Source organism: Phoxinus phoxinus (assembly GCF_949152265.1).
Source record: "Phoxinus phoxinus genome assembly, chromosome: 25".
Taxonomy (NCBI): domain Eukaryota; kingdom Metazoa; phylum Chordata; class Actinopteri; order Cypriniformes; family Leuciscidae; genus Phoxinus; species Phoxinus phoxinus.
Window position 1 is genome coordinate 8,456,157 of NC_136900.1, and position 27,483 is coordinate 8,483,639.

Below are 27,483 nucleotides of genomic sequence, written 5' to 3' on the forward strand. Positions count from 1 at the left end.
CCAGTTTGATGACTTTAAAAAGGCTGTTGTTCTCGCCGAACACGAGTTTGACGCACAGAAGCGAATAACTTTACACGTCTGATTGGACCACGTGCGCCACATACAGAAGAAACCAGTGCCAAGCTGGTGGTTTTGTACCATTTACCATCCAAATCTAGTGTCACTGTGAAAAAAATCACTTTAATTCATTGCTAGTAGTCTTTATAAATTATATTTGTTTGCATGAAGAGATACTGATTATTGCATTTAAAGGGACACTTTCCACACGATTATAAATTAACATGATACTCATATTTATTGAGCTTTTCATTAAGAGCAGCCTGATAAACCAGATGGCATTAGTTACAAAAAGCTTTAGTTCATACATTCATATCTATTTATATTTATCTCTGTTAAACACAAGTCTGTTAGTTTTTCTTTGTTTGATAAGGCCCATGTTTGTTCTCAAATACTTGCAGATGAAAATCACATTAAGACAGTTAAATAGATAAATATGCATTAATTTATTTTCCATATCTATTTAAGGAATATTGTATATATATATTCCTCATATAATATGGAAAACACTTATGCAGAGCGGATATAGAATCTAAAGCATCTTAACATAAATTGATGCATCAATTCAATAGGATAAATTATGTACAAACGGATTTTTGAATGATATTTCATTAAAAAGGCCCATTGTTAATACTGAGTCAACACCTTATTAAATAGCTAAATTGGAGACGAAATACTGAAGAACAGTTTAGAGTCATGTGACACCAGCGCAGCACTTCCATCATTTACAGCACAATACAGTCAAATTAGTACTGGTGTGAAAAAGCTCGAATCTGTGTTAGATTGTGACTGAAAAGGTCCAGTGAACTGAGATGATCTGATCTAGAAACAGCCGTACAGAGCTGATCCCAGAGCAGTTGTTTAATGACTACAGAGAGCGCAAGTGTGTCCATACTGAGAGCCGCACGGGCTTCTGGAGGCATACGCAGAGATCAGATGGACACGGGGGTCTTAAGCGTGCTGAGACCACAGGAACCGGTCACAGCGCTCCAACATGGTCTGAATCAGGGCTCTAAAAGGACAGTGAGAGAAAATGCATGAGAAGAAAAACTGATAAACATTACCCATGTTCAGGATGGAATACAAGCACACTGCACAGTATATACTACACTATGCCTACTGTTTTCAAATGACATTTCCAAAAGAAAACTAGCGCACAGCACACTGCACAATACAGTATATAGAGACAGAGCATATTTAGGCCACGCCCTACAATCCAACCGTCTCCATTGACTTTGCATTGCAAGAGGCTGCCTCCTTGTCATTTCTTGCTTTAACTAAAGACAGAATTTTTTCTAAAAGCTGCTGTGTGACAAGGTGTACAGTAAACAAGCTAAGAAACCCAGAAATAAGTTGTCGACCCCAAAAAAAACGAGTGTTTAAGGACATAAAAGTGGATAGGCAGTTGAGACAGAGCGTAACGTGTCTCATTACAACAAACCTACGCCCGCTGGAGGAGAACGTCATCGGCAACACAGGATAGCTTATCTAACAGAAATATAATATATAAAACTGACATTTGGATATTTGACTCACCAGTGACCAAATGTTTAACTTACTGCACACGTAACTGTATTTTTAGTGCATACTGAGTGTCAGGATCACACAATTTACCCATTCGTTCCAGCCTGTGTCCACTTTTAAGTCCTTAAAACACTCGTTTTTTGGGGTCGACAGCTTATAAAAACTTATTTCTGGGTTTCTTAGCTTGTTTGCTGAGCTTACCTTGTCACACAGCAGCTTTTAGGCATTTTTCTGTCTTTTGTTAGAAGCAAGAAATGACAAGGAGGCAGCCTCTCGCAATGCAAAGTCAACGGAGACGGTTGGATTGTTATGGCTTACAGCTTATGAAAACCTGTTCTAATTTTGAATTTGGGGTTTTCATAAGCTGTAAGCCATAATCATTAAAATTATAACAAATAAAGTTTTGAAATATCTCACTATGCATGTAATGAGTCTATATAATATATTAGTTTCATCTTTTAAGTTGAATTACTGAAATTTTTGCACAGTATTATAATTTTTCGAGTTTCACCTGTACTGCACTTTACTGGTTTTCATGCTCTCACCTTTGCCGTTTCTCAGCCATACGCAGCAGATCACAGACCAGCGTGGAGCGTGAACTGAGATCCACCTGTATCCCGCGTTCCTGTAGGGCCGCCAGGGCCTGGTCCGGCCCGAAGACTTTGACCAGACGCAGGATGATGTTCTCTGGGCTGACCCGAATGCTCCAGTCATTTGAACCGTTTCTGTTGGTGTCGTCTGAACAGGATCCATTGGTGCTGCTGGGCAGAGATGAAGTGGGCGGCGCTTCGTCGACTGAACTGATTTGCTGTGAGAGCTGGAGTAGCAAAACCCACTCATCAAGAGACTGAGGAACAATACCTACAGAAAGAGAGAAAGCGATATTTCAGGGTGAGATTACATGACAACGATATGCTTAAAACTGTGAAGTCTTGTCGTGTCGTGGACAAGAAACATGTCAGACTACACGTTGCTTTCCGACCAGTCATCGCGTGCCGTCTCACACGCACACATTTCACTCGCACACATACAGTATATACAAACACACACACTCACTCACACGTACGCACGCACACACACACACACACACACACGCACACACAAAGGCACTCACTTACTCAGTCGCCCACTATGACACACTATACGAGATGAAACGATCGAGTCTTGCGTCCAGACGCCCGTTGTCGTTTTACGAATCCCCACGACACCCTCGGCACCTTTGGCACGGATCGTGCCAAAATCGGGCTAAAATCGTGTAATCTGAACCAGGCATTAGATATCGCATAAAACGTTTTACAATTTAGTTGAAAACGGTAAAATGCTGCAGAACTGATTCATGGGTTATTTAAGACCTAGTCCACATATACACAGGTATTTTTATAAACATCGTTTTTCCTCCTTCGTTTAAAAAAAAAATTAAAAGCAAAAACATGCTATTAAGCTCTGTCAAGAGCATTACAAACCAACAGGTGGCGATATAACCCTTACCGTAAAGCCATGTTGGCCAATCAGAAACCTGGAAAAAAAGGTTATTACCGTTCTGGTTCTGACGTCACAAACCAAAATCTCTGAAAATTTCACCGTCTACATGACAACAATGCAACCGGAGTTTTTAAAAATCTTCACCCTGGCAGGATTTTTCCAAAAAGTTTGGTTTCAGTGACCGGATACTGCGTTTGCGTGTGGACGAACGGCCAAACTACATAGAATGAAAGCTGCGGTTTTGAAAATACCCGTGTTAGTGTGGACAGGGCCTAAGTGTCCGACGGACAGTTCTTGGCGAATTAGACTTTTTTTTATTGACAGTCTCTTCGTCTGTTCATCTAAAAGACAGTTTTTGAGTATCTGTGATTGCTTTACCATCCTCCTCCTCTAGAAGCGTTATGTCATCCAGTCTGCAGATGGCGCTGAAAGCCTCTGCTCGCCGCTGCAACTCTCTGCACAGGTGCAGGTAACCCATCCAATACCTGAGAGACAAATAACACCGTCACAGTTTATACAACTACCCATTCTGGTTGAATTCTATCCATTCTGATTCTACACTCACCCTTGAGCTCTACACATCTCTAGCATCTTCTGTTTGGAGGTCAGATCAGCAGGCAAGCGGATCAGCAGAGACAGCAGACGCCCATAACCCCAGCTGAAGAAATGAGAGTGCCACCTACAGCACAGGAGACATTATAATCAGCAAAATTTTATATTTTAGAGAGAGAGAGAGAGAGAGAGAGAGAGAGAGAGAGAGAGAGAGAGAGAGAGAGAGAGAGAAAAGAGAGAGAATACAATATATATAATACACATATAAATACATACCTTTCAGTGCATATTTTTTGGGGGACAACATTTGTTTTACAGACAAAAATCGTTTTGTGTACCTGGGCTGTCCGTCAGTAGTGAGTGTGTCATCCCTAAGTGGGGCATCATGGGATAACGCCAGTTCCAGCCAATCCTGTCGCAGACTTTCTGGCTGGAGAAGAGAACCCAAGAAAGACAACCTGGGACATGACAAAAACATTTATATAGATTATATGTTCAAAAACAAGAAAACATTATCATAGTGTAAAAATTACACACACACAACCTTAAGAATCGTGACTAACACACATTGTAAAACAGTGTATAATGTAACACGGTCGTACCGTTGCTGCTCAGCTCGTGATTGGACCAGATTGTCCAGATAAGGCAGAAAGTGGCTGGGTAAAGCCATAGCCATGATGTCAGAGGGGAGGATTGTGGGATAGAACTGCGGGTAGGCACGAACGGCCAGCTCCCCGTGCTTCTCATAGAGTCTACAGAAAGAAAGCAAACATTATATTCAATATAAATAGTTTAGAGCTTTATTAATGGGGCAATTCATTTAAACTGTCATGGTGCTTCACATATAACACTTAACACATACATTCAAATACTCAAAGCTACACAAAATACATAAATAAAATAAAATAAGTGAGTACAAAATTATAAATTCACACTAGGCCTGCACAATTAATCGAATTTTAATCATGATCACGGCTTCCCACGTTCAAATTCGTGTGACCGTGCGATATTCAAAATGCGTCATTCCGTTCATAGGACGCTCCGTATTAAAGTTTTTTTTTTTTTGCAAAGCCAATCTAGCGCTCCGTAAACCACTGTCTGATCACGTGACCCCATGAGCCAATAATCAGAGTTGTTCCCTGCACCGCGCAGCTTGTTATGTAGACTGCTCAGATGTGGACTGAGGCGCCGGACTGAACAAAAGTGAAGCGAACTGGGCGAGAGCGAGAGAGACCGAGTGTGTCTGCGCGCGAGTTAAAATGTTTTGGTTAAAATCAACAAATAATCTTGATAATTAATCGTGATCTCAATATTGATCAAAAATAATCGTGATTATCCTTTTGGCCATAATCGTGCAGCCCTAATTCACACCTCTGCAGGTGTGACCCTGGATGACAAAACCAGTCACATGGGTAATTTTTGAGATTTATACATAATATGAAAGCTGAATAAATAAGCTTTCCATTGATGTATGGTTTGTTAGAATAGGACAATATTTGGTCGAGATACAACTATTTGAAAATCTGGAATCTGAGGGTTAAAAAAAATCGAAACATTGAGAAAATCTCCTTTAAAGTTGTGCATTTATGTTCACGATTGTGCTGCATTCACTCACAAAAATAAATATTTTATATATTTACGGTAGGAAATTGACTAAATATCTTCATGGAAGATAAAATATCTTTACTTAATATCCTAATGATTTTTGGCATAAAAGGGAAATCTATCATTTTGACCCATACAATGTATTGTTGGCTATTGCCACAGATATACCCGTGTGACATGTGACTGGTTTTGTGGTCCAGGGTCACATATTGATAATATATAGATACTAAGTGTGTTTAGCTCTGAGTGATGTAAACTCACCTGTACAGGTGTGAGAAGAGCAGAGGTGTGTTCCAGGGCTGAAGTTCTCTCAGACTGCGCAGAGACTTTAGCAGGTCGCCCTTCTGAATCACTTCCACCACCTTGCTGGCCTGAGTGAACTCTACCACCCGCCACAGATTGTTAATAGTATTAATATTAAGGCATGACACCTCAGATGAAAAGGGTGAAAATATATACAGTACAAAAATTATATCACCATACTTCAAGTTCAAGTTTATTAAGAATTGAAAAATTCATGTTTAATTAATTAATTAAATTCTTGATGTATTACAAGTTTTCTGAAATTATATGTTTAAATATGCAAATTAGGCATTCCCTAATTAAATATGGAATAATTATGTATATATTTCCAGACCATAAATCATCTGAACACTGGATAAAGCCAGGTTCAAAATTCCTTTTTCATTTTGTTAAAATATTATATTGACATATTTTGGATTTTTCTTTTTATCACTCCATAAATCATAAAATACTGTCAACTGCCAGAAACAAAACAAAAATGTCACCATGTTTTTAGGAATAAAAGGTTGTATAAAATCAGGCGAATTATATATGAATGAACCCTTCCGTTAAAACCTTAAGAATACAGATAGGAATTAAACTGCAAAGTTTGGTGTGTGTAAAGCTGCTGAAGTGGAGATTTCTGAGAAAAAACACATTGCCTTTTAAAATAGATATTGTGATTGAAACGATGCAAATACATGCAATAAAATAAACACTCAAATGTGCTTTTTAGATGTATTGTTTCCACTACTCTGAAAAAACATGTTATAAAAAGCCAAATAGCATTAAAAGAAACAATGTTTTTTTTCCTGTAGTGTCTTCCCTTAGCAGAATTGCAATAAAAAGCAGGTTTATTATAACAGTTACTGTTCATTTTTGTGAAAACGTACCCAGCATGCCAGCGATGTACGCCTTCAGCACCTCGCGGTGCTCTCTGTATCTCAGCATACACATCTTCCTCACTCTCTCCTGGTCCAACAGGAAGAAGAACCTCCTCAGGAACACACACACACTTTCGACCCCTCCGCTAGCGGGGCAGCCCATCTCCAGATAAAGACAGGCCAGCTGTGAGAGGTCAGCCTGGAGGTCAGGGGGCAGAGGTTTGGGGGAAAACAGCTGGATTAATTCAACATGGTTAGCAAGAGGTGGGAATGGCGCTCTGACTGGGGCGGTGGAACAAGGGATGGTCTCTCCAAGGTCCTCTTCTTCAGGGAGGGTTGCGGACTCATCCAGGTTAGTAGAGGGCGCTGTTAAGATCTCTGGCTGAACCACGACGCAGCAGGACATTGATGAAACGAGCTCTTCCTCCTCTAGGGGAGTTATTTCTCTAGGTACGGTGTAATCCTCAGGACCCAGAACCCTCTCCAGAACCGGGGCCCAGTCTTGGAGCACATCGCTGAGACAGACGGGGTCCAGTAAAACCATGGGGTTCTGGATCTGAGAGCTACAACAGAACACATATCAACTCTAATAGCAGTTCAGAGTGCAGTAAAAGCATCAGCAACCACAGTGATTGTCTAGTAATTTCTGGAGTAAGCTGGAGTCTAAAAATCTTATTTTAAAATATTTTAAAGTACTTGCAAAATGTTTATTTTAATTACAGTGCTATGCATAAGTTTAGACACCCATGCTAAAGTTGACTAAAAAGAGGAATAAAAAATCATCTTTTGGAAATTAAACTTAATGCCTTAATTTAAAAAAATAGGAAAAATCCAACCTTTAAGGACACCAATTTTCTTTGTGAATGAATAATGTATCGTAAATAAATAAATGTTCTTCCTTAAAATACAGGGTGCATAAGTTTGGACACCCCTATGTTAAATTCCCATAGAGGCAGGCAGATTTTTATTTTTAAAGGCCAGTTACTTCATGGATCCAGGATACTGTGCATCCTGATAAAGTTCCCTTGGCCTCTGGAATTAAAATTGCCCCACATCATCACATAGCCTTCACCATACCTAGAGATTGGCATGGTTTTATTTCAGTTAGCCTAATAGCTGGTTTGATTTGCATTGAGAGATGATCTTATGGAAAGTACTCCATGCCAGTCTCTAGGTATGGTGAAGGGTGTGTGATGATGTGGGGCTATTTTAATTCCAGAGGCCAAGGGAACTTTATCAGGATGCAGAGTATCCTGGATCCATATAGTAACTGGCCTTTAAAAATAAAAATCTGCCTGCCTCTATGGGAATTTAACATAGGGGTGTCCAAACTTATGCACCCTGTATTTTAAGGAAGAACATTTATTTATTTACGATACATTATTCATTCACAAAGAAAATTGGTGTCCTTAAAGGTTAGATTTTTCCTATTTTTTTAAATTAAGGCATTAAGTTCAATCTCCAAAAGATGATTTTTTATTCCTCTTTTTAGTCAACTTTAGCATGGGTGTCTAAACTTATGCATAGCACTGTATTATAGATGCAATTTATGACTTCACATTAATTGAGAGACTACATTTGAATATGTATATATATATTCATCTGAATAAAAATCCTTTACCACAAAGCAGGTCCATTAAAAATGAACAGCAAAAGGCTAAAAAGCACTGTGACTTGAAAAAAATTATGCATTTAAAATACATGATTTCCCTTATGCATTAATGTATTTAAAACAAAAATCTTGAGAAAAAAAAACTATTATTGACTGCAAAGTTTTGGATTAGTATTTATTTTATTTTTAATTGAAAGAAGTCTCTTATGCAAAAATACAGTAAAAACTGTAATATTGTGAAATGTTATTACAATTTAAAACAATATATGTTATGAATATATGTTAAAATGTAATTTATTCCTGTGATCAAAGCTACATTTTCAGCATCATTACACATTAGTCTTCAGTGTCACATGATCCTTCAGAAATCACTCTAATATGCTGATTTGACGCTCAAGAAACATTATTATTATCAGTTTTATGCTGGTTCATATTTGTCTGAAAACCGTAATGCATTTTTTCAGGATTCTTTGATGAATAGAAAGTTCAAAAGCATTTATTTGAAACGGAAATATTTTTTAGCAAAATAATCATTGCTGATCTTACATAATACCATCTCTCATTAATGTATCATGTAAACACTCATTAGCTTATAGTTTAACTGTCTGCAGAAGTAGGAAGCAACTCACATGGCTTTCTTTGTGGCGGCTCTCAACTCCTGCAGCTCAGACTCCGAGCTGGACAGCTCAGCGGTCATTCTTAGAGAGAGAGACAATCAAAAACCACAATACAAACAATATAAAACCATCAATAGCAGGAGTCAGACAACATTTACACACTCACTCATGCTCGTCTTCCTCTGGAAGAGGAGTCGCTGTGGCCGTGACCTCTCCTTGAACGCCTTCCCTGAGGTCAGGCCGAGGCCATAGGTCTGAGTTCATCTGAAGCGTGTTGATCTTCTCGGTCGTCTTTTTCACAAATAGGCAGTGGGCCAAGTCTGTTTTTCTCCTTTAGTTTTCGATTTGATAGATCTCCTCCAGGGAACTGGTTAATTTTTTATAACTGGCTTTATAAATTGTTGTTGAGCACATTACTGCTTGTTTCCAACGTCAATTGTTGCACATTAAAAATATAACGTAGATATAATCTCGCTAGCTAACCACAAAATGTTAGCCGGAGTAAGAACCAATCAAAGCTCGTGTTGTTACCTTGTCAACTTGAGTTGACCAATCACGTCATTGTTTGAACCGGTGCCCGAAGACCCGGATGTGAACTGAACTCGCGGGCGCGGCGGCCGGTCAGTGGCGAGTCCTCCGTTTTTTGGCTACAGTATGGCTGCACCACACATCGTGGAAACGGTAGGTAACTGATTAGCACTAGCATTATCCGAAACATTGTAAAAAGTCTGAATGCATTGGTCTTGGCATATGTTCGCCGAATGCTACACACGTGGGTAATGCTAAGCTATTTGTCGTTTTAAATGTAGTATACGGCAAGTTGGCTAGTGTTAGCACCTGAAGTAACTTTGTATGGTAGGATCAGCTTTTTTTTCTGTGGATACCGCAAGCTAATTATTTATTTAACTGTGTGTTGTAAAGAGTTTATCAAGGGCTTATTTGCATTTGTCTTAAAATGTTGACTATGACGCTGAAGTTATTTTTTTTTTTCGTCCAGAAGAAGAAAGTTTTAAAGTTTTTTTCCATCGTTCAGCCCCTTCCGTGTAACTAGCTAACAGTTATATGAATTTATCTTATTTGAAGTGAAGCTTATGTACTGCGAGAGTATTTCCCAAACATCTCCAGGAGTAAGTTACACGTTGTCCTGCCTGTTTTAGACAACTCCCTGCTCCAACACAGATGAACAGCTTCCATAGTTCATAATGAGTTGACAGTTTGAATCAGCTATGTTGGGGCAGGGAGATGTCTAAAACACACACGGTTATATAGTTAGCTTACGTTATCTCCTGATTCCTGTCTAATTGCACATTGTATTTTGTATATTTTGCATGCGTTTCCTCTCCTGATGGTGAAGCCGACATCTGTAGGGCAGAAGGCAGACGCTCTTGGAACACCTCACTTTGGTGAAGTAGGCAACGTATTAACGGTATCTCCATGAGGCAACGTGCACGTTGGATTTATTTTGTATAGTTGGCTAATGTTATAGTAAGGCAAACATTAGATAAGGGGTTTTCAAAGTCTGAGACTGCGTGCCTTCAAACAAAGCGTGGGAAACGACGTGCCCCCCACCACATTTTTAGCTTACTTGGTAAGTTTCGCTCAATTCCTGGATGCCTTTGGGATCATAATTATATATTTTTTATCCCATAGGCACTCAACATTTGAGCCAAAATAGCCTAATATTGCTGAACATAACTTCTTACTGCACCAAACAGTTATAAACAAAGGTCTGTCCTAAGGCATTTATTAGTTTCAGCCTGATGAGGGGAAAACAGTTCCCAAAAACTACTGTATCTGAACTCTCACACATGTGGGCTATTCTGTGTGATCTCCTTTTGATAACTAATGCAAGTAATGTAATAGTTTCACTTCCATTGATCCTCCCCTGAAACTGTTTGGAGGGCCGCCACACACTTTGAAAACCCCTGAGTTAGATTATCAACGGCTAACTAGGGCTATTTAGTGAATTTACAACACCAGACAAAAACGAACTTGAACCAGATTAACTTTTATTAGTGTCATGTTATTTAAAGATGTACTCAGGCCTTGGCTGCACGTTCACAATGTTGTGTGTTTCATCCTTAGACAGCGTTGGTGCAGTTCCTACATATGGCGCTTTTCCACTGCGTGGTACGGCACGGCACGCTTTGGTGCTTTTCCACTGCATGGTACGGCTCGGTACGGCACAGCACGCTTTGGTGCTTTTCCACTGCATGGTACGGCTCGGTACGGCACAGCACGCTTTGGCGCTTTTCCACTGCATGGTACGGTACGGTATGGCTCGCTTCGGCTCGCTTTAAATGGTACCACCTCTGTTGAGGTTCCAAGCGTACCGTACCGATACTAAATGTGACGTGAAAACACTGCAGATCACTGATTGATCAGACAAAATCGTCACTTCAGCGTCATTGTATTTGCGACACGAGACACTAAACCCGCTAGATGTAAATAGCCAGACAACAGCCAACGCGGTAGCACCTGTTTTTAGAGTATTTACTTGACAAAAGAGGTAAAAAAAAAAATCAAACAAGAAATGGCTGAATCGTGGTCAGTGGACGAGGTGCAGACGTTCCTCTCATTGGTTGCCGAGGAGTGGATCCAGTGAGAGCTGGATGGGGCAACACGGAATGAAAAAGTGTTCCAAGAAGTAGCACAGCTCTTAGCCGCACACGGCTACCACCGGACCTACAAACTTAAAATTTTTAAAAAAACTAAAAAGTGACTACCGAGCCAGTAGAGGCGGCAACGATTAACGATCAGTCCCACCCACTTTGAAGCGGTACTAACTGCAGTGGAAAAGCAACCGAGCTAAAGCGAACCGAACCGTGCCGTACCGAGTCGAGTCGTACCACGCAGTGGAAAAGTGAAGCGAGCTGAACCGAGCCGTACCATGCAGTGGAAAAGCACCAATAGACACATGTCTGTGCATGGTAGCTGGTGCTTTCTACATGTGCAGTTCCCCCCCACACATTGTAATGCTTTGCACTGGCAATGCACAAGCTCCAAGACACTTTTTGGTGCTGGTGGAAATGTCATCCAATGAACTGCATAGAATTCCCCCTCGATCCTCCATCCATGCTGCATTGGGGGAGGTATGTCTGGCAGGCTTTGCAAACTTCTCCTGTAGAACAGAGGAATATAAAATATTTTGGTATATATTCCAGTATGAATAGGATGAATTGTCAGGTAGACAAATATGACAAAGAATGTGTTTATCAAAGGTGGTTACTTTTAATCTAGTAATCTCACTGTTTAGATTTGTAAGAATACCATGTAATGTCTTTGTTTCAAATAAAACATTCCTTTAAAAAAATGACTTGTGTTCAATTCATTGTCAACCTTACACTATTCACTGTAATCTTATATTGAATATGCTTTTTGCCCTTGTTAAATCTCCAGCTTTTCAATACAATTTTTAAGATAGTGTTCAAAAATATACATGAATAAAAAATCACTTTGTGTAGTTAAGATTCACTGGTAGTGTGAGGTTTATTTAACATACTTTCTTAAACTAACTACAATACACACATAGCCAAAGTTACACGATCAATACACAATTATTTTAATAGAAAATTTGCAGAATTTATGGATTTGATACATACCTTCAGTATCTTTGGCTGCCATTTCTCTCTTTATTGGTGATGAGCATGTAGCATTCCCTATGGAAGCCCACATTAACTGGCACATCTTGGGCTCTCCAGGTTTCTGTTAAATTGAATGTTGCTATGGCTTTTTCAGCTATTAAACTCTCAGCAGTGTTGAGGTTAACCCATTTCTGGGCACACTGAACAAATGATGCCCAACTTGTTTGAGAAAATAAGGTTATTGGGCTTTTTGCCCTAGAAGCAACATGTATAACGTTACAGCACTTCAGATTGTCGCACACCGGCTGTCAATCGCGTCCCGCTTTGTTGTTATGCGGTCTATGTAAATTTCTATGTATGTCACAGGTGATCAATAACGTTAGAGGTCTTCTGACGGTAAGTGCACAATGTATAGTATAGCTCGTGTAGACAAAAAGTATATAAAGACTATTTAAATCGCAGGATTTCGTTATAAAAAGAGCAAAGTTACTGTATCAAATATGTTGGTTGTCAGGGAGACGTGACAGGTTGTCAAGGAGACGGGTGATTTGTTTACGTTTTCTGGCGCTACGATTTAGTAGTTCTACAAATTTGCCCGTTTAAAAATGTAAGAGTTTAAATCGATATCTTCATAAAATGTGCACACATCAACGTTGGAAACAATGATTACACTACTTATAAGAATTTTTACATGCCATCTGTAAACAAATCACTTAGTTCCTTGGCAGGGATCTGTGAAATTCACAATTTCGGGGTCCGGCCCACGGCCTAAAAGCTAGAGACACTGACATACACACATTTACAATTATAAATCGCTACGATCATAACCAAGATCAGCAATGACAGTCCAAAACATAAGCAGCTGGTTTTCAAATAAACAACGTCTGCATACATAAAAAACAAAGAGAAAGAGAAATAATTGGTAACCTCGCCAATCATGTGCATCAGCGTAAAATGAGACAATGTGTCAAGGACATATGTGACAACGACAAAACAGGAAGTTACAGTTTTAAAAATAACCTGGGTATCAGCAGCTGCACTTTAATGAGCATTAGAGCTTCCTTATGACCCAGCCAATCAGACTGCGCATGGTGTGAAATTTAAGAGGAAATGAAATTACAATGAAAAAGAGGGGAATTTATGTGGTCAGATGCTTAAGTGTGTGTGTGTGTGTGTGTGTGTGTGTGTGTGTGTGTGTGTGTGTACCTGTCTCGAACAGCCTGCAGGGCGACTCGTGGGGGTTTTGAGCGGAAAGACAGAGGCAGAAACTGCAAGCCGAGGTCTGACCTGTCGCCTTCTCCACGCACAGACTGAGAGTCTTCAGGATAGCAAAAGGAGAAGTTGAAATGATAGAGAGATGAATGAAGAGAATGAGAATATAAAGTCAGAAGATGTGAAACAATCAGGTGAAAGCACAGAATAAAGCAAATAATAACTGATTCATAACATGACAAAGGTCAGCTAGAATACTGATCAGAAAAAAGTGTTTAAAACACCAGATAAATGATTAAACTGCAGCTCGCTGATGTTTTTAGTGTATTTTATTGCAAAATATTTGACATACAACACACTGACATACAATTACTACTATAAAACCATTTAAAAATTCACAATATTGAAAATTATATTTTTTTGTCATAAGTGTAAACTGCAATATTTGTCAGTCGCTTGGTTTTTATTTTGTTCGATAGCTCTGCACGCAGTTCAAATCATTGGTTCCCTTTATTGAACATCAAAAATGTTATTAAAGATCAATTCTGATTGGCTAAGTTTGTTGCATAATGTAGTTTTTTTTTTTTGCTTTCAGACTCTGTTGTCCCCAGAGTGTGTATGTGAAAGTTTAGCTCAAAATACCCCGCAGATAATTTTTTACAGCATGTTAAAGTTGTCCCTTTTTGAGGGTCAGTAAAAACCTGTCGTTTGGTGTGTCCCTTTAAATGCAAATGAGCTGCTGCTCCCGGCACAGAGGGCGGAGCTTCAAGAGCTTGTATGTGTGTGTTAGCAGCTTCAATTACCTCACAGACAAGCACTAAAATGACAGAAACTGTTCTGCCTTTTATGTTTAAACTGGAGTCGGACAAAGATGGAGAGACTCAAGAAGAAGTGAAAACATGTAGAATGCAACAGGACGTTCCTGAATGGTTAGTTGATGAATTTATGTTGCTGATGTGGAGTTAACTATCTTCAATTAGTATATTCTGTCATGATAATCTATAAATTGCTCGTGTGGGAACTGTTGTAAGATGCCTACAGAGTGACTCTCTATTGCATTTGTGTTACGTACTGTCCTGATTGTGAAAAGACGGATGTGACAGCTTGAGCAAACTCACAAATGTGCTTTTCTACAACAACTCTTCCTCTTCTCAACATGGACTGTGTGTTCCCGGGGGCGGGTTTATGTAAATTCTAGGGTAAGTGATGTCACTAATCCGGGAGGAATGTTGTGTAGTCCCTACCAGCCGTTTGTTGTAGTCCTTAAAAAGCAAATATCTCCCTTTGAACGTTGTAACTTTGCAGATGTTGTTTATGCTCAAACAGCAACATTACACACTAACTAAAGTTAAAAAAGTCAAATCATAATCAACCACCCCTATAATACATGTTCCTGGTGTTATTATTCTCCATAATTCATCCATGCATGTTATTCCAAATGGAAAATAAGAGTATGCTCTGCCTCTAAAATGGCTTTCTGTTTTTTGGCTGATGTCACAGTAAATAAAATTAAGTCCCACTTTACATTTTTATTTCTTGTTGAATATCCTTGTTCACTCTGAAATATGTCAAATTACTAAAAACGGGTTGCTTTAAGACACAGTGTTACAGATTCTGTGTAGTTTTACAAGCTAAATAGTTATGTGTTGCAGAAAGTCCCTTTCTGGTCCCCACTGAGAGAGCCGAACTTTTACTACTTCCCTTTTAGGTTTGAAATCGATCTCTCTCCGTCTCACCATTGTCCACCTGCTCTTCCTCAGTGAAATTGAACTCCTTCAGCCGCTCCTCCTCAAGCATCGATTGGTTGGCGAGGGAGTTGGTGTCATCATCATCCGATTGGCTGCCTCTTCGGCTGATGACGCGGTAGATGCCGCAGTCCAGAACGTTAAAGCTCTCCTGCACAGGAAGAGTCATTTAGCATTTTTTAAAATGTGTCTCTATTAGGGATGTAACGATACACCAGACCCACGATTCGCATCACGATTTTTGACCCACGATTCGATACGAACCTCGATTCTATATAACATTAATAACATTTGAAAAACCTACCGGTAAAAAAAAAAAGTCTTCATTTTCTTTTGTTTGCCTACTTTGCCTAATTTTAGGCACTTTTTGTGTGAAATCACATTTATTTCGTCCATCAAAAGTGTGCTTTTACTTTAATTGAGCGTGAGCGCTGCTCCTGCTCCCGGTGTGAATGCACTTATTGATTAGCACACCGAAAAAAATACGCCCCGCTGACGCTTGCGTGCAACGGCCATTTCAGGTTAGATTAAAAAATGTATCCTCAACTAGTTTAGTGGTGTAGGTCTACGTATTTTATAATGTTAACTTCAAATAATACTAATAGTAATTTAAAGATGTGGTAGCATTGGATCTGGACGGGAAGGATAACTCTGGGAGCTGTAAGGGGTGTGTCGCGATTCTGCCTTATCACACCGCGACACAGGTTCGTGGATCTGAGTGTCACGATTTCGGTTTCACATCGCATATCGTTACAGCCCTAGTATCTATACATATGTCTGTGTGTTTTTGCACTCACGTGTGAGGAAATGCTGCTCCTGCGGCTGCTGCAGGCCGAGTCCAGTGGCTCCAGTTTGCTGATCACTTCCTCTAGCTGACCAATCAGCTGCTGTTGGGAGGCGGAGTTTAGCTGAGCCTTAAGATGCTCCAGTCGATCAATGGGTAGGGACTTCCTGGCCTGAAGAAATGCAAAAGAGAGAGACTATTTTTGGGATGGAGCACTAGCGTAATATTTAAAGCACACTGAACAGTATATACTCCCTCTTTCTTAAAAAGCCCACTGAAGTGTCTTGGAACACGCAGCTTTGTTTGATGCGTTGACGTAATTTCCACTGAAACAGGAAGCTAAGCTGGGACGTATTGAATGGCCCCTCCCCCTTTTCAAAATATCCAATAGCGTTTAGTTTATCTCACAGACTGCAAGTCGTACTTGACAGCACCATGGAAGCGAATCCAAGCGCTGATGATACACTGGATTCAATAGTAGAGGTGTGAATAAATTCTAGCCATTTCATTCTTAACCAACGAACAGTTGGAAAATGGCATGTGAGCAACCGAACATCTCCAACCCATATTGCTCCGTGATGTGTCAACGGTCGCTTTGGCCAGGTGGTGTTTATAGCAGAGGGGGCGGAGCTTTAGATTCTAGAGAGCATTTGATTGGACAGAAGATGTGATGAGAAGCTGTGTCCGCGGTGATGTCATAAAAATCTGTGATCCATTTTGGCGGAAGTGAGAGACTGTAAGTTTTGAACGCTTATATGTCCTAAATGTGAATTTTGTCATGGTTTTGGAACAGCAGCTTATTCATAACCTTAAGGCTAACATATTCATACTAAAAGCTCAAAAACTTGAAATTTTGATTTCAGGGGCCTTTAAACTAGTATGTAAAACAGCATGCAGTATAAATGCCTGCTCAATGTGTTCTTGTTTGTGCGTACCCTGGATGTAATAACGGTGTGCTGAAACATGCAGCAGACGGTGGCGGCGAGCGTCCAGTTCTCCCTCTTCATCAGCCGCTCCACAGAGCGCTCAGGTGACACCAGCAACAGGTGAGACAAACGTCCATCACCATGGAGACAAAATACCTCGTTACGGAAAACTGAAATCTCCACCACATCTATAGAGGAAGACAGATATTAAATGTGCTTTATACATTAACTGATATGGATCCAAGTGCTGTAAAATTATCAAAATTGTCATATAATATATATTTTATTATATTTTTATTTTTATTAAAAAGTATATATATTAGTAAAAAAATAAAAAGAATACGTATATAAAAAATACAATTGTAAAAATAACAACAACAAAAAAAAACTTAATATTTTTTAAATATATTTTATGTTTTATGTCAATTGGGTTGATTTTATATTATTAATATTTATTTATTACCATAATTATTTAACTATTAATTTTATAATAAAATGTTATATTTAAAATAAATATTTTTTGGAAGACAGATAAAGACCAATGAGCTATAATATCATAAAAAAAATTTTTTTAAATATGCGATTCATTATATTTTGGAGAGAATATACTTTTGTGCATGCGTCACTTTCATGACCTCTCACCTTTGACCTCTGTCCACAGCAGAACCTGACCACTGTGAGGGGTGAAGATGTAAATGGCAGAATCCGTCCAGGTGAGGAGATTTTGATCACTAAGAAACACAAAAAGTCAAATATTAACACCAAAACCCTTTCTAACCTGAGACGTTATCTTCGTAGTCATAATACACACAGCAGATATGAAATACTGTGTTGTTTTAATACAGGAAGTGGTTACCCAAACTGAAGGAGTCTTGGGAACGCCAGAGACTGTGGACTCGTCTGTGCGGGATTGAAATGAGGCTCATTCCTGAACACAAGACATGTAAAAATACACAACAAAAATGTAATGAGAGAAAAAGAATGGAGATACCGAACTAAGGGCCAAAATGAAGTCACAAGTAAGTGTTAAACACACAAACACACACTTGTAAGAGACGAGGGGCAGCGGTGGGCAGGCCAGCAGCTGTTTGAACTGGTGTGTGCTCAGGACTTCTCCACTGAAGCTGGACTCCCATATGCGTGAGCCGGGCCGGGCGCAGTACAGCAGGGCAGGAGGACCTCCCCCCTGACCCCGCTGACCCTGCAGGAGAAAACATGCCCCAAACTCTCCGTCTCGCTCTTTATTACCCACACGCCAGAACTTCTCCCTGAGAGAAAGAGAGACAGGAACACACTGAATTTATTTCTTAAAAGTGTGTGTATGCATTAAAAGGGTCACGTGTATGCTTTTTTTCTTCTTTCTTTAGTGTGTAATGTTGGTGTTTGAGCATGAAAAAGCTCTGCAAAGTTACAAAGCACAAAGTCCCTCCAGTGGGAGTTATTCTCTATATCAGTGTCGCTGTTTCTGAACTCCCTGAAACACCTCCATTGTAGTCTTGAGTTTCTTCTGGGAACGAACACGTCACAATATTTCTCATTTTAATAATTCATGCGCAGATTGAATGGGCGGGGCCTGGTTGGGTTAGTTAGTAGTGTGTTGAAACCATAGACTGTAAAAAAAAGATGGACGACGCCCCTTCGCTCTTTTCCATTGGTGAGAACTGAAGCCGCCATTGTTAGTCTGCGCAGTAGCGTTCTCGGGACAAGAGTCTGCGCGGTAGCGATCTCAGGACCTGAGTCTGCGCAGTAGCGTTCTCGGGACCTAAGTCTGCGCAGTAGCGTTCTCGGGACAAGAGTCTGCGCGGTAGCGATCTCAGGACCTGAGTCTGCGCAGTAGCGTTCTCGGGACCTGAGTCTGCGCGGTAGCGATCTCAGGACCTGAGTCTGCGCGGTAGCGTTCTCGGGACAAGAGTCTGCGCGGTAGCGATCTCGGGACATGAGTCTGCGCGGTAGCGATCTCGGACCTGAGTCTGCGCGGTAGCGATCTCGGACCTGAGTCTGCGCGATAGCGATCTCGGACCTAAGTCTGCGCGGTAGCGTTCTCGGGACAAGAGTCTGCGCGGTAGCGATCTCAGGACCTGAGTCTGCGCGGTAGCGTTCTCGGGACCTAAGTCTGCGCAGTAGCGTTCTCGGGACAAGAGTCTGCGCGGTAGCGATCTCAGGACCTGAGTCTGCGCAGTAGCGTTCTCGGGACCTGAGTCTGCGCGGTAGCGATCTCAGGACCTGAGTCTGCGCGGTAGCGTTCTCGGGACAAGAGTCTGCGCGGTAGCGATCTCGGGACATGAGTCTGCGCGGTAGCGATCTCGGACCTGAGTCTGCGCGGTAGCGATCTCGGACCTGAGTCTGCGCGGTAGCGATCTCGGACCTAAGTCTGCGCGGTAGCGTTCTCGGGACAAGAGTCTGCGCGGTAGCGATCTCAGGACCTGAGTCTGCGCGGTAGCGTTCTCGGGACAAGAGTCTGCGCGGTAGCGATCTCGGGACATGAGTCTGCGCAGTAGCGATCTCGGGACCGGAGTCTGCGCGGTAGCGATCTCGGGACCTAAGTCTGCGCAGTAGCGATCTCGGACCTGAGTCTGCGCGATAGCGATCTCGGGACATGAGTCTGCGCGGTAGCGATCTCGGACCTGAGTCTGCGCGGTAGCGATCTCGGACCTGAGTCTGCGCGATAGCGATCTCAGGACCTAAGTCTGCGCAGTAGCGATCTCGGGACCTGAGTCTGCGCGGTAGTGATCTCGGGACATGAGTCTGCGCGGTAGCGATCTCGGACCTGAGTCTGCGCGGTAGCGATCTCGGACCTGAGTCTGCGCAGTAGCGATCTCGGGACCTGAGTCTGCACAGTAGCGATCTCGGGACATGAGTCTGTGCGCAGTAGCGATCTCGGGACCTGAGTCTGTGCGCAGTAGCGATCTCGGGACCTGAGTCTGCGCAGTAGCGATCTCGGGACCTGAGTCTGCGCAGTAGCGATCTCGGGACCTGAGTCTGCGCAGTAGCGATCTCGGGACCTGAGTCTGCGCGGTAGCGATCTCGGGACCTGAGTCTGCGCGGTAGCGATCTCGGGACCTGAGTCTGCGCAGTAGCGATCTCGGGACCTGAGTCTGGGCAGTAGCGATCTCAGGACCTAAGTCTGCGCAGTAGCGATCTCGGGACCTAAGTCTGCGCAGTAGCGATCTCGGGACCTGAGTCTGCGCAGTAGCGATCTCGGGACCTGAGTCTGCGCAGTAGCGATCTCGGGACCTGAGTCTGCGCAGTAGCGATCTCGGGACCTGAGTCTGCGCGGTAGTGATCTCGGGACATGAGTCTGTGCGCAGTAGCGATCTCGGGACCTGAGTCTGCGCGGTAGCGATCTCGGACCTGAGTCTGCGCGAAAGCGATCTCGGGACATGAGTCTGCGCGGTAGCGATCTCAGGACCTAAGTCTGCGCAGTAGCGATCTCGGGACCTGAGTCTGCGCAGTAGCGATCTCGGGACCCGAGTCTGCGCGGTAGCGATCTCGGGACCTGAGTCTGCGCGGTAGCGATCTCGGGACCTGAGTCTGCGCAGTAGCGATCTCGGGACCTGAGTCTGGGCAGTAGCGATCTCAGGACCTAAGTCTGCGCAGTAGCGATCTCGGGACCTGAGTCTGCGCAGTAGCGATCTCGGGACCCGAGTCTGCGCGGTAGCGATCTCAGGACATGAGTCTGCGCGGTAGCGATCTCAGGACATGAGTCTGCGCGGTAGCGATCTCAGGACATGAGTCTGCGCGGTAGCGATCTCAGGACATGAGTCTGCACGGTAGCGATCTCAGGACCTGAGTCTGCGCAGTAGCGATCTCGGGACCTGAGTCTGCGCAGTAGCGATCTCGGGACCTGAGTCTGGGCGGTAGCGATCTCGGGACCTGAGTCTGCGCTGTAGCGATCTCAGGACCTGAGTCTGCGCTGTAGCAATCTCGGGACCTGAGTCTGCGCTGTAGCAATCTCGGGACCTGAGTCTGCGCTGTAGCAATCTCGGGACCTGAGTCTGCGCGGTAGCGATATCGGGACCTGAGTCTGCGCTGTAGCGATCTCAGGACCTGAGTCTGGGCGGTAGCGATCTCGGGACCTGAGTCTGCGCTGTAGCGATCTCAGGACCTGAGTCTGCGCTGTAGCGATCTCAGGACCTGAGTCTGCGCTGTAGCGATCTCAGGACCTGAGTCTGGGCGGTAGCAATCTCGGGACCTGAGTCTGGGCGGTAGCAATCTCGGGACCTGAGTCTGCGCTGTAGCGATCTCAGGACCTGAGTCTGCGCGGTAGCAATCTCGGGACCTGAGTCTGCGCGGTAGCGATCTCGGGACCTGAGTCTGCGCTGTAGCAATCTCAGGACCTGAGTCTGGGCGGTAGCAATCTCGGGACCTGAGTCTGCGAGGTAGCGATCTCAGGACCTGAGTCTGCGCTGTAGTGATCTTAGGACCTGAGTCTGCGCGGTAGCGATCTCAGGACCTGAGTCTGCGCGGTAGCGATCTCGGGACCCGAGTCTGCGCGGTAGCGATCTCGGGACCTGAGTCTGCGCGGTAGCGATCTCGGGACCTGAGTCTGCGCAGTAGCGATCTCGGGACCTGAGTCTGGGCAGTAGCGATCTCAGGACCTAAGTCTGCGCAGTAGCGATCTCGGGACCTGAGTCTGCGCAGTAGCGATCTCGGGACCCGAGTCTGCGCGGTAGCGATCTCAGGACATGAGTCTGCGCGGTAGCGATCTCAGGACATGAGTCTGCGCGGTAGCGATCTCAGGACATGAGTCTGCACGGTAGCGATCTCAGGACCTGAGTCTGCGCAGTAGCGATCTCGGGACCTGAGTCTGCGCAGTAGCGATCTCGGGACCTGAGTCTGGGCGGTAGCAATCTCGGGACCTGAGTCTGCGCTGTAGCGATCTCAGGACCTGAGTCTGCGCTGTAGCAATCTCGGGACCTGAGTCTGCGCTGTAGCAATCTCGGGACCTGAGTCTGCGCGGTAGCGATATCGGGACCTGAGTCTGCGCTGTAGCGATCTCAGGACCTGAGTCTGGGCGGTAGCGATCTCGGGACCTGAGTCTGCGCTGTAGCGATCTCAGGACCTGAGTCTGCGCTGTAGCGATCTCAGGACCTGAGTCTGCGCTGTAGCGATCTCAGGACCTGAGTCTGCGCTGTAGCGATCTCAGGACCTGAGTCTGGGCGGTAGCAATCTCGGGACCTGAGTCTGGGCGGTAGCAATCTCGGGACCTGAGTCTGCGCTGTAGCGATCTCAGGACCTGAGTCTGCGCGGTAGCAATCTCGGGACCTGAGTCTGCGCGGTAGCGATCTCGGGACCTGAGTCTGCGCTGTAGCAATCTCAGGACCTGAGTCTGGGCGGTAGCAATCTCGGGACCTGAGTCTGCGCTGTAGCGATCTCAGGACCTGAGTCTGCGCTGTAGTGATCTTAGGACCTGAGTCTGCGCGGTAGCGATCTCAGGACCTGAGTCTGCGCGGTAGCGATCTCGGGACCTGAGTCTGCGCGGTAGCGATCTCGGGACCTGAGTCTGCGCGGTAGCGATCTCGGGACCTGAGTCTGCGCGGTAGCGATCTCGGGACCTGAGTCTGGGCGGTAGCGATCTCGGGACCTGAGTCTGCGCAGTAGTGAGCAGGAAGTAAAGCCACGAAAATCAATGCCCCGCCCTCACTCTCGCAGAATGCACTCTCCCTGCACTTTTCAAGTGGTCTGCTCCGTTCCTCCGTTCTGCTCCAATTTTGGTGTCTGTTGATTCCAGTACGACAAGGCTTGCTAAAAGAAAGTAAATATAATCTCCTCAGTCCTCCGAAGATCCCGAAAAAAAGTTTACTTCTGCCAATCATGACGTTACACCACCGTTTGTATAGCATCACGTAACTAACTAAAAACAAACTTATTTTAAAAACAGACACTTGAACTTACATCAGCATGATAAAAACGACAGCAAATGACAGAAACCACCTTTGGAAAAAAGATATTTGAGGTGCAATTTAATTGTTTAGTTGGTCTCACGTCCCGTTGAATAACACGGGGAGGCGGAGTTTATGATGACCTATACTAGGACCAGCCAACGGGGGGCGATCGAGACGCTTTGGCTTCACTTTTCAGGGCTTGTGGAGCACGCTTGGTTGAAACTGGCGGTTATGATAAAGGGCCAATCACAACACACCAGCCGACCAATCAAACACACTATGCTTATTAGAAGGAGGGGCTGGGAAGAGAGGAGCAGCAACAATGGAGAATTTGGGAAATATAATGTGTTTCTTGAACATTCAAGTATGAAAACCTATTTTAGCAGATCCCGAAAACAAATCAAGAAATGTTTTCAGATTCTTTTTTCTTTTTCTTTTACATTTGATATACATTTAATCTAAGTCATGGTCTGAGGACATGGGGGAAATGTGATATCAATGTTTGATAAATATGAATTTGATCAAATAAAGAGCCCAATTCATACATTTGCATCAAGAATTCAAAATGAACAAATATTTTTTTTAACTAATTGCGGGTAAAGGGATGTCTTGTCCCATGTTTCCTGCCAACACACACACCTCTCTGTGTCACACAGGTAGCAGCGGCTGAGAGACGAGACCATCAAGTGTCCGTCTGTGTAACCCAGCTGAACGACACGTGAATCCACAGTGGTGATGGTCTGAACTGGGAAGATCACAAACGCAGAGCCCTGTTTGGAAGCAAAACCAAACCACAAACAAACACACAAGCTCCGATTAGAAAAGTTTTTTTGGTTAAAAATATAATTTATCCCCTCAGCTGTAAAGTTTTTAAACTTAAGGTAAATTCTTTTTTAGGATGGATTTTTGTTTGTTAGTTTTTTTGTAGTGTGTATGACTTTATCTTATGTGTATGCTCGTAAGCTGCCAAATTGCATCGGGAAATGAATAAAGATGAACTGAACAAGCATAGATTCAAAAATAAAATACACCACCGTTCAAAAGTTTGGGATCAGTAAGAACACGTGAAAAAGTTTTCTTGTACCTTCCCGAGTTTTGACGACCCAGCCCGGGCGCAGGACACTTTTCCCCCGACATCTCCAGCAAACACTCGGAGGGCCGCGGTGTCCCAGCACAGAGATGTTACCGTCTGTCCGCGATGCTCAAAGGACACACACACGCGCTCAGGACGGCCACGCCTCTCCAAGTGCAGCTCCCACACCACCACCACCCCCTGACTGGGATACACACACAAGAAAAGCATCCAGATTTTCAAATACAAACACCAGGAGCACATATAAACGCAGATGTGGCGAAGATGAATACCTTGTTGCTACAGCAATAAAGTCCTCATCATGGGGGCAGCATGAGACCTGCGTGATTGAGCCTTCCTAAATAAAGACAAAGATACACACTAGATATTATAAATCTTTATTTTTTTTTAAAGAGCATCCAGAGACATTAAGGTTTCTCTATGTGATGCATCACAGAAATCAGCAGGACTTTTTTTACATTCTGCCCCTATTTTCACTCGTCTGTAAACACTTCCTGCTTCCTTGCTACTCACCAACCTTGAAAAACACTTTTCGTGAGTCAAAGCAGAGCATGATGTAAGTGAAAGATGATACCAATATAGACGACAATAAATAGTGCATCACTACTCCGACTATGACTGTGTGATCAATAACTACTTCACAGTGCCAATAAAATACAGGAAGAAGCAAACGCATCATGCATATACCATTGCAGACTGCACACAATTGATAACATTGGACAATAGCATTTCAACACTGCTGATAGTTCAATGCATCAACTCAGTCACTAACTGTGTAACTTGTGAAATGGATTGGTTGTGCGTACTTTGTGTGTGAGGATGAGTTTCTGCTTCCAGCCGTCTCTCTGAATGAGATGAAGTCCTCCGGAAGACGTGCCCAGAGCGAGCCACTTTCTGGACACTGAGAGGCATGTGCACTGCGGGACACAGACAGAGAGAAGGATATTAGAGTGAATCTCACAATGTACAGGTCATATTTCATCCTGAAATCAGAAATAATTAAATATAACATTATTGTTTGCTTATTCCCCCAAAAAGAAAATTCTGTTATTAATTACTCACCCTCATGTTGTTCCAAACCCGTAAGACTTTCGTTCATCTTCGGAACACAAATGAAGATATTTTTGATGAAATCTGTGCGATTTCTGTCCCTCCATTGACAGCTACGCAACTACCACTTTGACACTTCAAAAAGTTCATAAAGAGATTCAATCTGTTCATCATATAAAGCGATCGAGTCTCTTTCGAAAATGTGGACTAAACCACTTATATGGATTAGTTTAACGATCTCTTTATTAACTTTTTGAAGCGGCAAAGTGGTAGTTGCGTAGCTGTCAATGGAGGGAGAGAAATCTCTCATATTCATTAAAAATATCTTCATTTGTGTTCCGAAGATGAACGAAAGTCTTTCGGGTTTGGAACAACATGAGGGTGAGTGATTAATAACAGAATTTTCAGAAAATGGTTATGAAGATCATTTTCATGACAATTAACCCAGTTGTCATTAACGTAATGAAACAATAAAATAATCCTCATTATTGAAATAAAAAAATATTACATGCAACACTTAAATCGCAATTATATATAAGTAGTTATTTTTTCAGGATGCTTTAACAGCATTTATATGAAATTAAAATCTTATGTAACATTGAAAAATTTCTTCACAATGACATTTGACCAATTTAATGCTTTTTGATGAATAAAATAATAAATTTCTTTAATTTCTAACAATCTAATACTATAATGTCACAATGCAAAAAGAAAAGAAAATATATTGTAATGTTCTTAATGAAAAATATTTGTTTTCTCTTTTTTCTTTTCTTTTGGTTTTGCCGGTGAAACTACTTGACCCGAACATGTTTTGTTTGATTCATCTACTAAATGATTCCCCTTTATTATTCTTATGGCATGAAATCAAATAAATTGAACAGATACTGAAAGACGTTAAATTAAGCTCCCTAAAAAGTAAACACCACCAACCGCAATTCAGGTCAGCTTTGATAACAGTTGCCATAAAAGCTGTACCAATAAACACTTCTACTCTTTCGCAATAGTTGAGGTAGTTAAGCAGGTAAGTGCGTATGTTACTTTGATACGTCCCGAGTCCAGTCGCAGGGCGGAAAGGAGGGGGTCCAGACAGTCAAACTCTGCCAGGACATGAGTGCAGGACTCCACAGGAACCACAGGAATCATCCTGCACCGGCCTGAGAGGAAACAACAATAGCATTGGCTTTTTAGTGGGAATCATTAGTAAATGCAGCATGTTTGTCTAACTAGACAGCATTTTGGTGTATATCATAGATGCATTTTTTTTTGGCATCACAGGTGTTTTCCAAACAGCAACTTGGGCAGATTATGCATGCATGGCATGTTTTAACAAGCAACCAATCACAAAAATGTATGCAAACATTGTTACCAGGTACACAAACATTCAAACAGGTGATTTAAGAGCTCAATCAGCAGCACTTTTGGTCATCATAAGTGCGTTCTGAGTCGGATTATGCCCAAAATGAGCCGTCGATAGGCAGCAGCACAGTACAGTAAGCTCACTAGGTTGAGACACAGCTTTCCTCAGAGTCATATGATTCCAGGGAAATTCAATTGAAAAAGCATGACTAACGTTACCATGCATCTCTCCTCTATTTTTTTTTTGTGATTTTCCTTTGCTTTTCCACACAAAAATAGTTTCATTGAAGGACAATATATACAGACATAAACTGTATGAACTAAGCAATGATTAAACTAAACAAATATACAACAAAAACGTAATATATAATCTATTTTGGGGAACTTTTATTCTCTTTATTTGTTTTTCACACATTTGAAAGTCAGCAGAAAAGACAAAACGCTTACTCTCTCACACATATACACACATTTTACCACTTCCGCTTAGTTTAAGCACATATTTATAAGAGTTCATTTTATGAAACACTATATAGCGTCAAAGGTGAATCTCAAAGTTAGAAGTTATAAATCAAACCGCCGCGTTAGCCGATTAGCATGACTGTCAATCACGAGATCCGAGTTTAAAACTCACCAAAAAAAGCAAAAAACATCGAATAAATCTATTTTTGTTTGAGTTTTTGTCCTTAAAAAACAGTTTATTTAAGGTCAAAGTTGATCCTGAGCTGGAAATGTACGTTAACGTTAGGTACTTTCACAATCAACGGCTTAGTTTCTACTTCTCCTCGTCATTATTTCCTTAAATCCTTAGTTATGTCATTTAAACGTTAAAAGCAATATATATGTTAAAAAAAATGAAACGTTATTTATTTTATAAATAAATAAGTTTAACTTATTTGAGTTGCTAAATGTCACCTCATGCATTTTGATAACGCATTAAACATGAATTAAGATGTATAAACTCGTGTTTTACCTCCTCCTGAGTTCCAGACGCATTTAAATCTGCGAAACCTCCAGAAATGTAGTAAAAATGAATCATTTAGTGTGTAAAGTGGCGATCATGTGTTTCTTTTCGCCACTGTAATTCCTGCAGTCAGTGTGTTTGACAGCTGACTGAAAACTGACCGGCGCTACTTCTCCATAGCGATCCACTCATTGTGACGCGCAGTGATTCACACTCGCCCGGGGAACTATTTCTGGCGCCTTTGGACCTCACTTACTACTATCAAATACATA

The 27,483-nt window shown here is 42.4% G+C and overlaps 1 protein-coding gene across 1 annotated transcript; it reads right to left on the minus strand.

Annotated features, from left to right (window-relative positions):
• Positions 1-27,362, minus strand: hps5 (HPS5 biogenesis of lysosomal organelles complex 2 subunit 2). The gene is made up of 24 exons (XM_079604188.1): positions 27,221-27,362; positions 25,933-26,048; positions 24,651-24,761; positions 24,117-24,181; positions 23,836-24,028; positions 23,391-23,521; positions 17,913-18,134; positions 17,723-17,794; positions 17,509-17,597; positions 16,876-17,054; positions 15,954-16,112; positions 15,148-15,307; positions 13,406-13,517; positions 12,971-12,983; positions 8,782-8,915; positions 8,628-8,696; positions 6,396-6,949; positions 5,482-5,602; positions 4,218-4,367; positions 3,954-4,073; positions 3,629-3,742; positions 3,442-3,548; positions 2,127-2,442; positions 1-1,069 (listed from the first exon to the last, which is right to left on the minus strand). The coding sequence occupies exons 2-24, from the start codon at positions 26,035-26,037 to the stop codon at positions 1,009-1,011; spliced, it is 3,357 nt and encodes a 1,118-aa protein (XP_079460314.1). The 5' UTR covers positions 26,038-26,048; positions 27,221-27,362; the 3' UTR covers positions 1-1,008.
• Positions 27,363-27,483: the final 121 nt, after the last annotated feature.

What these genes read in the sequence shown, in the direction of transcription:
- hps5 (XM_079604188.1), bottom strand. Translation starts at nt 26,037, where the DNA reads ATGATTCCTGTGGTTCCTGTGGAGTCCTGCACTCATGTCCTGGCAGAG. An exon ending in CTGCCCCTCGTCTCTTACAA is followed by an intron (nt 17,795 to 17,912) that starts GTGTGTGTTTGT and finishes TCTTGTGTTCAG; the next exon opens with GAATGAGCCTCATTTCAATC. An exon ending in GGAGCAGCATTTCCTCACAC is followed by an intron (nt 15,308 to 15,953) that starts GTGAGTGCAAAA and finishes CTTCCTGTGCAG; the next exon opens with GAGAGCTTTAACGTTCTGGA.